General features: G+C 41.8%; 1 protein-coding gene across 17 annotated transcripts in view; it reads right to left on the minus strand.

The window, feature by feature from the left end:
- Positions 1–9825: 9825 nt before the first annotated feature.
- LOC122634877 (serine/threonine-protein kinase mig-15) overlaps positions 9826–16150 on the minus strand; it is a 29796-nt gene continuing 23471 nt past the window's right edge. For 16 of the 17 annotated variants that reach the window (XM_043824296.1, XM_043824291.1, XM_043824295.1 and 13 more), the window contains 5 exons: positions 12469–12682; positions 12140–12360; positions 11700–12017; positions 11308–11607; positions 9826–11215 (listed from right to left, as the gene is read on the minus strand). In XM_043824296.1, coding sequence (XP_043680231.1) covers positions 11132–11215; positions 11308–11607; positions 11700–12017; positions 12140–12360; positions 12469–12682 — 1137 coding nt within the window. In that variant the 3' untranslated portion in view covers positions 9826–11131. The remainder of the gene's footprint in view (positions 11216–11307; positions 11608–11699; positions 12018–12139; positions 12361–12468; positions 12683–16150) is intronic. The other variant, XM_043824294.1, reaches the window with a different exon arrangement.

The following is a 16150-nucleotide window of genomic DNA, read 5'->3' on the forward strand; positions in this document are numbered from 1 at the left end:
GGTTGTTTAAAAATTTTCTTCGTTAGTCAAGTTTAATAGGTAACAGTTAAACATTTTACCGATCGTAACGAATTTTTGTTCCTTTTGAGTCGAGTAGCCGTAGCGTCGCGTTATAAACTAACTTTCGTCGTATATTATCGACGGTATATCATTTAAAGAGGACGTCGTCATCGGCGTATCAAAAATTACTTCGAACTTTGGCAGAAGGGTGTATAATTTTGGGAGAGCGAACGAGCGTGCCGGAGACACGCGAGAGAAGGACATAAATGATCTCTTTCGTTAAAGATCTCTTAAGAAATAAAGCAAGAAGAAACGAGACAGGAAAAGGAGAGAGAGCAAGAGAGGAGCAAATAAAAAGTCAGTCACCGCGCTACGACAGCACTACACGGATAATAGACACCGTGATTGCATCGGCGAATTTCAGGTCGAGACCCCGGGCGGGGACAAAGCGATGGGAGAGCAAAAGGACTAAGAAGAAGAAAAAAGAAGTAGAAGCAGGAGAGGACACGAGGAATAAAATACCTAAAGGGTGAGAGAAAGAAGAGGATAGCTGGTGAGAGAGAAGGAAACGGGCAGTCCGTGCAGTCGATCGAGGTTATTTCCACGATCAAAGCCACGTCCACGGCCTTTCACAGCGACTACAACGACGAAGGAACCTCCGTTTGGCCATCTCCGAACGATTAATCTTGACGGAAAACATTTACGAGCCACGAAGGGAAAGAAGTCGATGCGCCATCGATGCGTTGAAAATGAGAAGTGTGAACGAGGAGAATTGGAAGAGACGTCGAGAAGGAGAGAAAAAATGTAGGAGGGAGAGGGTTGTCTAGAAACAAGAAACAAGAAAAAAGAGTCGCGGAAAGAGGCGATTGATGATTCCTGGAAGAGCTGCGTGGGCACGGAAACGTAAGAAAATGGAAAGAGAAAAAGGATGGATAGATAACATGCGGGAGTGCATCGATAAGAGAAAGAGAGATGAGTATAGAGAGAGAGAGAGAGAGAGGAGTATGGAACGGGACACAGGTGTAGGTAGCTTTTCCAGGCGGATGTGGTGGCCAATGATGGCGATGCTACTGCTGCTGCTAGTCGTGGCGGTAGTGGTGGTGGTGGCGGTGGTGGTGGTGGTGGTGGTGGTGGTGGTAGTAGTGGTGGTGGTAGTAGTAGTAACGGCGATGGTAGTGGTGGCGACGGTGGAGGAGACGGAGCTGGCTGAAACTGGCGTCGAACATGTGCAGGAGAGAGGCGGCATGCCACTCGTTTGCAGGATACTGCCGGCGTGTGTGCCGACGGTAGTGAACGCGCCCGGACATCGATACAGCTCCGCCGCCACTTTGCCCCTGATCCTCTCTGACCCTCCCGCGACCCTCCACCTCAACCTCCTGCTTCTCTTACTCCAACTCCTCTGTCCACGTACACGTACACTTCTCTACATGGGACGCAGGAGAGGAACTATACAGGTAGCTTCGGTATACACAAACGTTTGCTCTCATGCACTTGTCTGCGTACCATTAGCCCCAGGAACGGGACGTGCCTTTCTCTCTGTCTTCTTCTTCCCCTTCTCTCTCTCTCTCTCTTTCTCTCTCTTTAGCGAACCCCGCGTTTGTCTATATCACCATCTGTCCCTTTTTCACCTAACCTTCTCGGCCCACCTACCCTCCCTCGCGACTCACACCCCTTATTGGACTCTATCTTTCTCTCTCTCTCTCTCTCTCTCTCGCTCGCTCTACCCGTATTCTCGCCGTTGCCGGCACTGGTGTGCCGGGTAAGCCTCGAGTTGTTCGACCGTCCCCTAACGGGTAACTTTGGTTTGTCGGTTCTAAGGATCATCGCTAAGCGCGAGCTAATCAGGGAAGGATAAACCGACTTCGACGAGAGAACAACGCGTCCCTTCCTTCCTTCCTTCCTTCCTTCCTTCCTTCCTTCCTTCCTTGCTCCTCATCTTTCTCGGTATCTTCTGGATACTCGTACGATACGATTCCGATTGTCTCGCAGTCAACTATCGTCCCTTCTTATCGCAAGAGAGTTAAGGCTCCGAGGAGAGTGAAAATGTTCGCTTTCCTTCGTCGAGATCCTCGCGATAGAGGACGACGAAAATGTCTTTTAAATTTCTTCGGCTTTGTTCGCAATAAGGAAAACGAATGCCCGACCGCTTTCTCGATAAGAAGGATCGAGTAGAGCGCGTTTGATCAAAATCTGAAAATGCGCCATCTCGATCGATCTCTCTTTATACCTTGGGTCGTAATGGGTATATTCGAGAGTATTTTTCTACGGGAAATAGAAAATAACGTGGACGATATTTTCTATTTTCATATATTTCATATCGATTCTGGATCGAATAATGACGTCGAACCACGGTAATTTCTTTTTGTTTAAAAATAACGCGAAACGATATTTACGAGCCACGCTGACGTTCATTCGTTCGTTTCATTTAGCGATTGAATAACATAGATGGAAAAATAAATATAAAATTACTATCTCCGATATTTGACGCAAGTAATTTTATTCGTTGAAAAATTGTAAAAAAAAAAAAAAAAAAAAAAGAAAAAAAAGAAAAAAAAAGGAAAAATTCGAAATTAAAAGAAAAAATTGCAGAAAAATCGACCTCCTCTTATTTGCATAGACAGACAGATATACGCACATCTACTTCACCCAGTTTGCAAGTGGAAAGGGCATGAAAGCCGACTACTCGAAATATTTCGCGAAACGTGAGCTATATGCTTGTTATACGTGCTTATAGTTAGGTAACTATGTAAACGACTAGCGTGTAAATTACGACCCTCGCCTCTCTTCAAAGCAACGTGATCGTTCCCCAAACGGAGCTACGTTTGGTTTGGAAGAGTGAAATAATCGAGATAATCGCAAGAATCTTCGATTATTATTTCTCGTCTTGAGGCGAAGGATATAAGGTAAGATAGCTGAGGTACTTACCTGTATGCTTTGGATTCGATGGTATTGTTTGGCACACTCATTAGAGGCGGTTCAATTACAGAAAAGTTTCGGAGAGGAAGAACACCGTTAGCTACAATTCGTTTCTACTGTTTCTAACAACTATCGTGTACTCATTAACGGAATGCTTTAGCGAATACGAAGGTCTACGAGTAGAAGTAAGGAACTTACGTTCTAACATTCCGGGTATAATGGCACTCGAATTGTTCTTGAATAGAGGAGACAATGAGAACGAAAACGAGAAAGGAAGAGAGAGAAGGAAAGAGAAGTAGAAAGGGGTAGACACTTTCGACTCTCGCGTTGGACGCGCTCTCGCACAACATTAACGTAGTTTTCTCATTCTCCCTTTAGCCGAGGAGCATGGGCGTTTATGCTTCGTGTCGCTAATGAATATGCGACTCCGACGTGCCACTAGACTCCTTAATTTCCATGACCCCTCGATTTTCACTCGATCGAGTAACGATTTCGCACCGTGCCAGATCGTTCTTGCCGTTTTTGCTTCCGTCGCAACGATATGGAAGAATAACGACGCTGAACTTTCCTCACGGATACCAACACGAACCTTCGTAATTATTGAAGATCCATTACCGTAACATAGCTCGGTATCTATTAATCTACACTGGAATATTGGATTAAAGCGGTAGATTGGATTAAAAGGATTCGGTATTCTTAAAAAGTAATGATCTCTCTTGTTCAAGAAACACTCCGTATTCGGAGTCGAGCAACGAGAGAAAGAGAGAAGAACGTTTGTTCGAAAGTTATAAATCATTAAGCGACGATTGATTTTATCGAAGTATAAAGTCATTGATAAATTTCTGTTACTGAACGTTCCAAAATAATTTCAATTCTGAAATCGATGGAGGGAGAGCAAACGATGGAAATAGAGAAGGAACGAATACGTAAAGTAAGACCGAATTGAAATATTTTCAAAGGGTTTCTTCGAGACGTCGACGAGGCTAACGTCGAACGGGAAAGACTCGAAAAGAGTACTTAACCGATGGAGTTTCTTTGTTACGATTCGTATATTCCCTAGCTCTCGTAACTGTTGCGTGCATATTCGTAAAATCTACGATATACGTCACGGATACGTACTAAAATGACTGCAATTTGTCGCGAAGAAATATTCTACGAAAGTTACCGTACTTTCAGCAATTATTACGATTCGCCAAAGTTTCCGGAGGCTTTCGCGTTTAGTCGAGAATTAAACCTAGTTAGCTTTCGTCCTTTTATGACTCTTGAATCATTAAGGTATATCTTGCGTGTCCCTTCCTATTCGAATGAAATTTAAATAACTCGTAACGTGAAATAAAATATGCTAACAAAGTATGCAAGTGCGTGCGAGAACGTAAGCGAATCGGAGAGCGAGTTGTAAATTGCATAAAGTATTCCGTGGTGGTATTGATATAAAAAATTTTATTATTTCCTTCGTAGAACTACGTAAGTACTCGCCTTTCCGTTCTTATTTATCGACGTACATGAATCGTAATTTACTACAAAATCGAGTCATACCTTATTCGACTCGATCTCTGTGAGCTTCCATAAGAGAGTAGAAATCAAACAGTAACATATGTATATTAAACGCGCGAAACACATGCATATGCGATATGCGTAATGCACTTACCATAGGAAGTAGATCGAGTAGGCTCTTTCTCTCTACCTATCTATCTCTATTTCTGCCTCTATCTCATCTCCTCTTTTGATTTTGCATACTCTGCTCATCTTTGGATACGTTCAATCTCGGCAAAGTCGGTACGGTTAACCGACACGCTGCGTCGCTTCTGATCCATTAGCCTACAAATATCAATTTTCTCATTATCGGCGCGAACCTCGTTTCTTTCTGATCTCTTCAGATGCGAAGACAACGACGGCTATCGCTATCGCGCCTGGCACACCCATCGCGAATCTCGAATAATCCGATAAACGAACATAAGAGAACGGAGTATGCGAAATACAAATTTTCCACGTCCATTAGTAGAGCACGGATGAAAAAATATTTCTCACCTGTCCGCGTCAGTCAAGATAGTCGCAAAAAAGCAGCACAGTCATTTTTAATCCTCACAAGATTTAAGGTTAATCCCAAACGGTCGAACCAGCGAACGTGCCGACTTTTCACGTCAACTTACTAATCCGTATTAAACCATCGGTGGGAATCGGTCACTGCGGACGCTTTGAGCCGCCACGAGAAAGTTTCTACGGGTTCGCTATCGCGTGCGGTTTGTTAATGGAAACGTTCCAGGATTGGCAGAAGTTTTGCGAATTCGCTACGTTTCGACGACGTCTTCCCTTGCGTCCCCGCATACGTCCTTTTTTGTGCCGATCGTCTCGCGAAATTAAACACTACCGTCCGACAACAAATTCCTCGTCGAAGCTCATCGAATCTTCGATCTCAATTTCCAATGAAAACCTGCCGCAACTCTACATTTTCAATGAACTCGACGATTGTTAATAATGCGTATCATTATACTTTTAATACATTATCCGCATCGACTCGTGCGTCGAAAGCTCGATTAATTATCGTTGAAATCGAGAGAGACCCGCGATCGAGTATCGCGTTACCCCCTTTCGTTCGTTCAGTTTCCAATATCCCGTAACTTTGTTAAGAACAAACACGCCGCAGTAGTGGCACGTTATTTTCACGCGTCCTTGAGCGACGAACAAGAGGAGTTAAATTACTCGAGGATTTTTTTCATCGACGAACGAACACTTGTTCTCGCTCTCGTAAACATATCTTCTTGGCGACGAATACGTACGAAAGGGAAGAAAAAGCTATGAAAGGGTTCGTGTACGACGGAGAAAGAGGGAGAGAGAAACGTCTTCTTCGATTTCGAAAAAACTTGTAAGAATATCGTAAAGTTCTCGGAAGCGAGACGTGATCAGCGGCCGTTCATCCGTGATCAACCGATTGAGATCGTGGATTTTGTTGCGACTAAAGCGATTTCCTGCTTCTCGATACACCTCTTGCCAAACGGATAGTTTCGTAACGTCGTGGTACATACTGTGTGTGAATGCGGAAATTGGTAAGCCATTAAGCCGGACCAAGCTCGAAAAGCCACCCAGATTCGATCAAGCAGGAACCGTAAACGAAGGAGCTATCCTCGGCAAATTTTCGCACGAGGTTCGGTATACCATCGGAATACCTCGAATTTATCCCATAAATACAATTTCTACTTCTTCTCTTTAAAAAGCTTTCCGATGTTTGATCAATTTTCGAGAGAATCGTTGAATCCTTCGCGAACGATAACGATTAAAACGAACGATCTTAAACGCAAAACGGATATACGCGATTACGGATAAATTTATAATATATTATGCATAATTATTTCGTTATTATTTATAATTCTACGTAATATATTCTGTAATTCAATTAGTACGAATAGCAACAGGCAATGTGCGAACCGCATTACCTTTTCAATACATATTTCGATGATTCAATGCTTCTACAAATATTACGGACGATGAAAATAATCCTTATAGAGATACTAGTTCGGCAAATAATTGGACCGCACGTAATTAGACCGCACGCATAAGTGATTTGTACGTGCTAACAATCTGGCCGAAATTAAACGGTATTCAGGATGCCGCATTGATGTGTATATCTGAACCAAGGATAATATGGAAATGGCGGATAAAGTGTATCAGCTGTTTGTTTATATCTCGAGGATAAATTTATAACGAACTTGTTTTCATTCGTAAGGACGAAAGCGTACGTTTAAGCGGCTCTCGACGAAAAAAAAGAAACTCGTTATCGACTCTATTATCGAAAGGTCGTTTTTATTCCTCGAATTTTGACGCCTTGGGCAGGGTGAACGAAGAAATGAAATGCCTCGCCGATTACGAATTGTCCGTATATTTGACCTTAGCAGCGTAATCATAATATAATCATCGTAATCATAATATACCGCATCTGATGATGATTCGTGATAACCATAAGGATGGGAATAATAATAATAATAATCGTAATAATAATAATAATAATAATAATAATAATAATAATAATAATAATAATAATAATAATGTAATCGATAAATTGCGGTAATAATTATTATTATAATATAAAAAACATCACTACCATTCTTTGGGAGACAATATGTAAGAAAATGGATAAGAAGGAAGCGAATAGGATAAAAAAAATGGGTCAGGTCGAGAAAATGGGAGGAAGGAAAAAGTGTGGTCAAGGGTAGAGGGGAATAGAGGGAAGGTACGGAGATAGAGGAAAGTTCTCGTATAAAATTAGTTCGCGCGGGACTGGTTAAGATAATTAATAATATTATTGTTATAATATTATTAGAATTCCTGTTAACCGTAAATAACCGTCCACAGTCGTGCAGCATTCGCCGAAAAATCACTATCACTCATTAATTTTCACTCTCTCTCTCTCTCTCTCTCTCTCTCTCTCTCTCTCTCTCTCTCGCTCTCTCTCTCTCTCTCTCTCTCTCTCTCTCTTTCGTTCTCTCTTTACGAGCGATAAAGAGCTTCCATCCGTTTTAAAAAGCAGTCTTTCGTTGCACTAACCAGAGCTCCTCCCCCTCCGGCCCCTCCTTCTTCAAGGAACCAACAAACGACGAGCGGCCTCGAACGTAATTCGATCGAGATACCGAGTAAAAAAAGATAAAAAAGAAATTGATAAAGAGCTTATAGAAACGTAAGATATGATAAGCCATATGAATCGTACCATTGATAATACGAAAAAGTAACATCACCGTATTACCTATCACATTTCGCCAGGACTACGTGTATCTTAAAAATAAAACTAATAACGTGCATTTTTGTCAAGCGATATATATATATATATATACATATATATACACACACACACATATATATACGTATATCGATAAATGAATGCTTTCGCGATCGTTGTGACAAAAACAGAAAATAAAAAATGTTAAATTCGTTCCATGGAAAGTACGAGAGAAGAAACAAAGAGAAAAATAAAAAAAAAAAAGTAGTAACAAAAATACTAATGATTTTTCAATTATAGCTATTTTGCAAGTCTCTTTAAAGTTTTATATACGCTTGATAATAAATGAAAAATGAATTCACATAAGAGATTTAGCGTAGGCGTGTGCACGGCGAGTGCATTTCACAAGAAAATTATGTAATTTAAAAAGCCGAAACGTTGGAGCATTACTTAACGTAAATCCTGGAGTCCGCCTGTAACCCAGTCCGTTGCATTTGAATCATCGGATTTTCCAGGAAAAGCCGATTTTACGACTGCACAAATAATCTCGTCAAAAGATGCCGCGAATCTCGCATACTCTGTCAAACAGTTTTTACCAAGCTTTAAGCTCGCTGCACTGACGTGTCGACTGAAAGAGTTTTACGCGCGTTGCACGTCTGACGTCACGTTTAATCTCCGTCTGCTCGCAATAGAAAAAAGATATTTTCATAAATGCTCACACGCGTATACATATATATGTATGCGTGTATGTATGTACGTATATGTGCGTGATGTGTGTGAGCGTGCGTGCGCGCACGCGTATACATATATATATATATGTATTCGTGTCTTTTAGTTTTTCCTTCCTTCTTTTCCAGTCCACACTTTTCTCTAACCGTACGTGGTAGATTTAGATGTAAAAAAAAAAAAAAAGAAAGATAAAAACAAGAAAGAAGTGCGAGTACATGCTTGAGATACGTATATTTTCTTTCTTTCTTTCTTTCTTATAGAAAATTCCATGGAACGAATATTTGTCGATTAACAACAAAGTATTGCAATTAGGATACGATCCATTGTGTGGTAGCAGTAACTCTCGTTAACATCGAATCTTTCTCGTTAAACTAGCAAAGTTTACTCTCTTTCGTTCCATCTTCGTTCCTCCGGTAAGACCGTAAGTCCGTTATAGTCGATCTTGGGGATAATCCGACGTCAATGAGAGCAATATTATAAGGTTTAATCTTCAAAGTTTCCCACCGAGTCGTCGAGTATCTTGGAGATTATGAGATTAGCCCTCGATAACGCTTCGAAACGAGGTCTCGCGTATTGGTCAACGAACGAGGAGAAAAAAGGGGAGGATCGTCCGTAACTCGAAAGTGCGTGTCGTCTCGCTAAGTTAGAAATTTCTTAGAAAAGCTAAAGGCGCTTCGCATCGTCCGTCGTAAAAATTGTGAACGCGTGGCGGACAGAGCTCACGACGAGAACAGTTTTGATCATCTTAATTAGACTCCGTACATTTTCGGCGGTGCGAGCGAAACACAAGATAAGGTCTCGAACGGTCAAAGTAGTTTCGTCGAAAGGAAAGAAAAACGTAGCTATCCGCATCTCGTGCGTCCTCGAGACCTCTAATACAATTAACCTATTATTTGTAAAAATGCGATTCGTTCGATATACCCACGCGCGGTCACGTACGACCATATATAATCAATCGTTATCATCGTCATCGCCGATAAATCTTCGTCAAAATTAGTCATTGTCGCTATCGTCTTAATATCTTTCGCGTCTTGGTACTTTACTTTTTTTGCCTTTTCGTCGTATTTTTCGTCGTCGTTGTCTTCGTTCGTCGTCATTGTCGTTTGTCGTCTTGATCGAGCGCCCACAAAATCCTCGGCTTCTATAACTATACAATTAATAACATTAGTAATTATCTCACTTAAGTCTAACTTTATTATGTTATATCATGCAGTAACTCATCTTCACCGTTCGCCTCGGCATCGCCGGTGAAAACCTCGATTCACCCTTTTACTCTCTCTCTCTCTCTCTCTCTCTCTCGCGCTCTCTCTCTCTCTCTCTCTCTCTCTCTCTCTCTCTCTCTCTCTCTCGCTCTCGCTCTCTCTATCTCTCTCTCGCTCTCGCTTTCGCTCTCACACTCATCTCGCATACGCTCGCGTGAAAGCAGTCGATGAATTTTTTGTCGCAACGCACAGGACGACTACGATGAATGATCGTAATCCGTAGACGCATTATAGATCGCGTTTCCACGCGTCCGTATATCTGCCGAACGACTGCCTTCGACCGTATAAACGCGAAACGTCACTTAGCTCCGTGCTCGATAGAAAAATTTGCCACTGTTAGTAAAAACATATTGAGAAGGGAGGGGAGGAAAGACCAACGTCTTCTTACTCGTACAAGATCAAAAACACTCACGTCGTTAAGAGTTCTTAGCGCTTAAAAACAACTTTACGATTTAAGCGATTGATCGTCGCTTGACTGATAACTCGCGTTCACGATCGTCGCACGATTTCATTCGCATGTTCATTTTGGCGAGCGTTCGCGCGCGTTTACCGAAAGAAAAGTGTTCGTCCCGTTTTCGCAATAACGATCTATCTAAATATCGCTCGCGAGTACCCATCGATCGTGTTGCTCTATCGAGTGTAACGAACGCTCGCATCGATTTTCCAAAGGAGAATTATTAACGTTCTCGACGAACGACGAGGAAAAAAGAAGGGACGACGAAGGGACGACGAAGGGACGACGACGACGATTCGACGGCGATTTATCAGCGAGCAACGAAGTACAAAGTCCACGCAGGCGCCCTCGTTCATTTATTATTTTTTTTTCTCTCCTTTTTTCTGTATCCTTTTTTTTTCCTTTTTTTCTTTTTTCTTTTTTTCATTCGCCTCTTTTCCCATGTAATCTTCGTCGGAATGGAAAATCATGGGTAGGGGTGGGTGGGGGTGGGGGAGAAGAAAGACCATCTCGGGGGAGGATCGATCGATCGCGTTAAGGTGTACCGCGCGGTCCGCAGGGCGGGCAAACGAGAAAGCACAGGAACCTTTTGACGAGAAGATTCACAAAAGTTAAAGTCCCCGAGGTGCTTCGTAACGAGAGCCGAGGATATGGTCGGTATCTTCCGTCGTAAGTTCCTCCCTCTAACCCTTGTTCCTCCTCCTCCTCTTCCTCTTCCTCGTAATCGTCGTAGATACGCGTCGAGAGATGACGTTGATAGTGACGTTGACGTTGACTACGATGTCGACTTTGACGCTGACTAATATTATTATTATTATTATGATGATGGTGCTGATCATGATGATGATTCTGCCGACGATGATGATGATGATGATGATGATGGTGATGATGATGATGATGTCGGTATTGGTGCGCGCATATCCTCGTTTCCATGGCGCTCAGGCCTGGCAGTGAAGGGCGGTAGAGGGTGCGCGCCGATGGCGTATAACCGGACACACGCGGTGGATTGTGTGTCAAAATCCGCGGGGGTGTTCGTGGGGCCAGACTCGGCCTCATTCGGGATCACCAGTTAGCCATGCCGGGTTTGTTTAACGTCATGAAGTAAATCTGGCACGAACTTCCACCCTTCGCCGACGAGAAGAAGACCTTCGACGAATAAATCATTTTTGTTTACATTGTCGCTCCCGCTGCATAAACCTCTAGGCGCGCGCTATAAAATGGAATACAACGATCGATACCTTATCGTTACGTTCACAAAGGAACTTGAGCCGCTGAGCTTTCTTGTGCATAAAAACGCCGTCGAGATGGCCGCTTTCGACGCTTCTGATCTCGATCGCCTTGTTGCCCCATCCCATGATTTGGCCCGTGCCGATGTAAGCGACGCTCGTAGGCATTTCGCCCCATTGAAGGACCATCGTCTTGGATACTCTACCGTAGGTATTCACGTAAACGCCCTCGTTGTCGTAGCACAATAAAAGTTGCATGCCGTTGCTGTTCGGCAAGGCGACGATGCAGTGCGGGCAAATCGGTCCCTGAGTCTGTAACGATCGAGAAAATCGTAAATCAGTGTGCACGAGCTCGAAGTGCCTCTATTCGCGCGTTAAACATTCTTATATTCTCAAGTGCTTACGTGCTTCGGTAGATAGATATCGTAAACCGTCGCCGAATCCAAATCGACGGCGTGAAATCCATCGGCGCTTCCATAAATAACTTTCAATCTCGTTCCTTCCTCGACGGTTAGGTCGACGAGGAGCGGCCTGTGGGCCAGTTCTCCGAACGATTTGAAAGCCATGAATTTATGATAGGGCTTCGGCGCCCAAGCATAGATCTCTATCGAGTCCTTCAACGCGATGACAAGGAACTTTATTCTTTCGTATTTGACTATCTTGAAATGCACCGCTCCTTGAAGATCGCCGACGTTTATCCAGCCATTGCGCCGCTCGACTTGCTGCACAAGCACGTTAAATATGTGATCGTGGGCGGTTAAAGCGACCCAACTCTCGCGCACATCCGATACGTTACTTTCTATTCGGAAAAATCGATAAAACGTATAGGCCATCCGTTACTTACATCGCTATGGCCGTCGGTACGTAAAATCTTACTCTTCAGCCAGGAGAGATAATAGACCCTCACGCGATTCTTCTTACCGCTTATGGTAACCAAAATATTCTGCCCCTCGAGCACTTCCATTTGTTGAAAACGTCTCCTACTGATCAGCTGATAAACCTTCCCTTGTCCGCTCCTATCGAGCAGCATCAATCCGTTCTCCGTGCCGATCAGCAGGTTCACGCCTACAAATTATTTCATCGCCATAAATGCGTTCTATCAACGTGTACGAGGCGCAATCGAAACGAACGTGCCTCTTCGCTTTACCGAGTTTACTCGGAACGACGACTCACCCCATAACGCTGCACATAAAATCTCGCTATTGAAACGCTTTTTGTATTTTCGTATTTCGGGTGTATCGGAGGCCAAATCGTGACTCGTAGGTGTCACGTTGACGTTTACGTGGGATTCTCTCCTCGCTGGTCCAGCACCGAATCCAAATGTCAGGAATGATCTCTGTTTCTGTTGAAGTGCAAACGGGGGTGGTGATTTAACCGCTTGTCGATACTGCAACAAATACGACTCCATGATCGAACTCGACGAACGACCTTTTACCAACGAGATACGTGCTTCGTAGTAGAATCGCAGGAAAAGAAGAGAAGGATCTTGTGATTAAAGACGAAGAAGGATCTTGCTACCCTTCTCCCGAATAAAATCAATGACAGGCTCGATTTTAAAGAGTGAAGATTAAGAAGAAAAAAAAGATACGTAGATATCATTCCTTTACCATACGCACCACACAAAAGTTAGCCAGACAAGAAAATGCGACGAATTTTAAACTCGCAAACGAGCAGAGAACGAAGACACAAGATGGAAATGGCACTAATTTTAAAAAACCATTCCATGCGAAATAACGTCATTTGTTTTTCTCGACTGACGTTTCTAAATTTGTTTCGAGTCACACGCGCGCATATTTGATGTACATATATACGTACATACATACATACATACATATATGTGTATATATATCACAGTTCTTGATGGACGTTCCTCGCGAGGGATGAAAAAGATTACTGAACTTACCGTAACCGTACTCGCTTTTCACAATCAAATAAAAGTACAACCGCCAAGCAAAATTATATTATTTCTGATCCCTTCGAACGGCTATAAATTTAGTAATCTTTAAATCCTTTCAGGTACGTCTAATTCCGATCGAGAACTATAACACACAAGTATGATACGAAACAAAGTTGGAAACGTTGCTTCAAAAAAATGACCGGTTTCGGATGAAATGACTCAAAAGGAAGAACTAGTCCAAACGACAGAAAGATATCGCAAAGTAGTGGTCTAATAAATGTTATTGTATAACATGCAGTAAAATTTAATGGAGTTAGTCTTGAAACAAGTTCCTCGGGAACGAATTAATCGAGATTCTTTTTATTCTACGAACTCTACTCGAACGTCTACGTTATTGAAATTCGCATAAACGAAAAGTAAATACAGACGTTGTTCTTGCAAGCCAAGTTTGCTCAACTTAAAGTCAATGGTGTTATACGATGAGACGTAGGTATTGTTGTTAATAATACAGTTGGGAAAAGTAAAACCGTATTCATGCCAAATTAGTAAAGTAAATACGATCTCGTAAATGTAATCTTTAATATCCGTACACGATTTTTAACTAAGTCGTAAGAAAAACAAAATGGATTAACAGAGAAAAGAAACATGGATAGATGGATAGATAGAGAGAAAGAGAGAAAGAGAAAGAGAAAGAGAAAGAGAGAGAAGAGAGAGAGAAAGAGAGACGTGAAAAACCAAAGAACAACGTGTCCGTGTTTCGCGACGTGTGTTAACGATTATTTCACATTGCGTGACACCAGGAAAAGAGCCCAGAAACCAAAAGGAGGGTGGTAGAACGTACGTATTGCTTTACGAAAAATCGTCATTCCTTTGCGCAGTGCACAGTGCAGAAACCGAGAATGCGTGTATACGCGTACATACGTATTTATGCGTACGTATATGTATATACCGTGCGTAGTAGACACATGTATGTACATAAACTCTCTATATGCATATACACTATATACACGACAATCCTTATGTTCGCGTATCGTATGTTCTGTTCAGAGTATACGAAAATGAGAGTTCTCGTGAGAGAAGAGAAAGAAGCGACATTGAATCGTAGATGGACGAATAAATACTTACATTGCAATTAGTATTGGGAATGGGATGGTCAGTAGAGGGCCCTGCCCTTCGGGTTAGAGCTCCCGCGTGTCCCACAACACACAACATAATCCTGAATTAGTCACGCTGACAAACGTGAAATATCCGCTTACGCGGACACTCGCGGTAAGAAGAGACGTGTCATTCGCGTAATTTCGATTAAGTTTAATAATCAATTATAACGATTAGTCGATCGATCATTTTTCGCGACTTATAGATCCATTCTTCTTTTACAACCAAGAGCGCTACAATCGATCGATCTCAATTGCTCAAAATTTTTTGCTTTCACGTAAGAACGAACAGTCGTCTAACCAAATACGTACACATGGGAATCGATCGATCTTTAACGATAGAAAAAGATTTTTCTCTTTCGAATGAAGAGTACTCTTCGAATCTTATTCAAAAAAAATATTGATGTTAAGAATCATATTACAAGAAAGATAATTTTGGTTTTGCTGCTTGGTATACTTTTAAGTAGTAATAAAGTGTCTTGCTCACGTCTCTACTTACACGCGGGTTTATCGACATTGAAAAAAAAAAGAAAGAAAAAAGAAAACAGTGGTATCTAAGGTCACTCCCTAATTTCTCTACGTAAATTCGAATCAACTCTAATGTTCTTAATCATCCTTAAAAATATCGTCGTGCTTAACAGAAAACAGGAAGATATATTCGCTAATGAAGAGGCTCGTATCGTCGCGTGAACGAACAAAAAAGAGAAATCGTAATAGTCGAGCATTCAAGTTCAAAACGATATACAATAAGAAATTGTTATTGAGACATATCTATGGCCGAATTTTTACGAAATAAAACAAAAAGAAATAGTAGAGGATATACAAATTGCTATGAGAGTTCGAAAGTGCAAAAAAAGACGATGCATCGTTTCTGTTTTCTGATGCGCGTATCGATCTCGGGAATAAGATAAAGGGTAAAAAAGTACGTAGTTAAGTAGTAAGTGGAAGAAAATTTCTAAATCGACTTCTAGACTACTATCTAAAATCGCACATTATTATTTGTCGACGACTTGTCGGGCTTGCTTCGTCGACGATCTCGTTCGATCTGATTTCGATCGAACGATCGATCGATCGACCGATCGATCAATACCCTCCCCCTGCCGCCCCACCCCGCCCTGACGCATCTCCTTACTATATCACGTAGCTGCTTTCTGATGTCGCCTTGCGTTTGCTATTTGAACAATCCCATTTCTCAGACTATCGAATGACACCAATCTACGTATCTTTACAGTTTACACTAATCGTTCATCGTGCCAATTATCTTGTTCTTGCGTAATTTCTTCTGCTTTTGGTATAATTTTATATATATATATATATTCCTTTTTTTTCTAGTTGTTTTTTCTCTTTTTCATTTTAGGACGAATACGTACTGAAATATATTACGAGGTACTACGATCGTTCAAACAATCCAAATTTTGTTCTAACTGCGTGCCGACGATTCAATCATCATATAGAGAAAGTTTCATAGCGAAAACGGCTTAACGAAATGCACCCAATAGACTATTCACTAATGCATTCGCAAGGTACCGACATTAAGCATAAGCCACCTCCACGTGAACTCGTTCAACTTTTCACCGGTATATGCCTTGCATTTCTTTTACGATCATTCTTCATTCCAAATAATAAACATTTTCTCAATATAAACAGAGCTTTTCATCGTTCGAAATATCTGGCATATATTTTGTCAAGTTGGCGAATACACGTGGCACTACACGCTTAAAATATTTACTGTGATTAGCTGCGTTTAGAAAAATTCATCAAAGAAAATCTTGAAAACTTTCTGACACGAAACTCGATAAAGACA

This window comes from Vespula pensylvanica, chromosome 16 (genome assembly GCF_014466175.1).
Source record: "Vespula pensylvanica isolate Volc-1 chromosome 16, ASM1446617v1, whole genome shotgun sequence".
Taxonomy (NCBI): Eukaryota; Metazoa; Arthropoda; class Insecta; order Hymenoptera; family Vespidae; genus Vespula; species Vespula pensylvanica.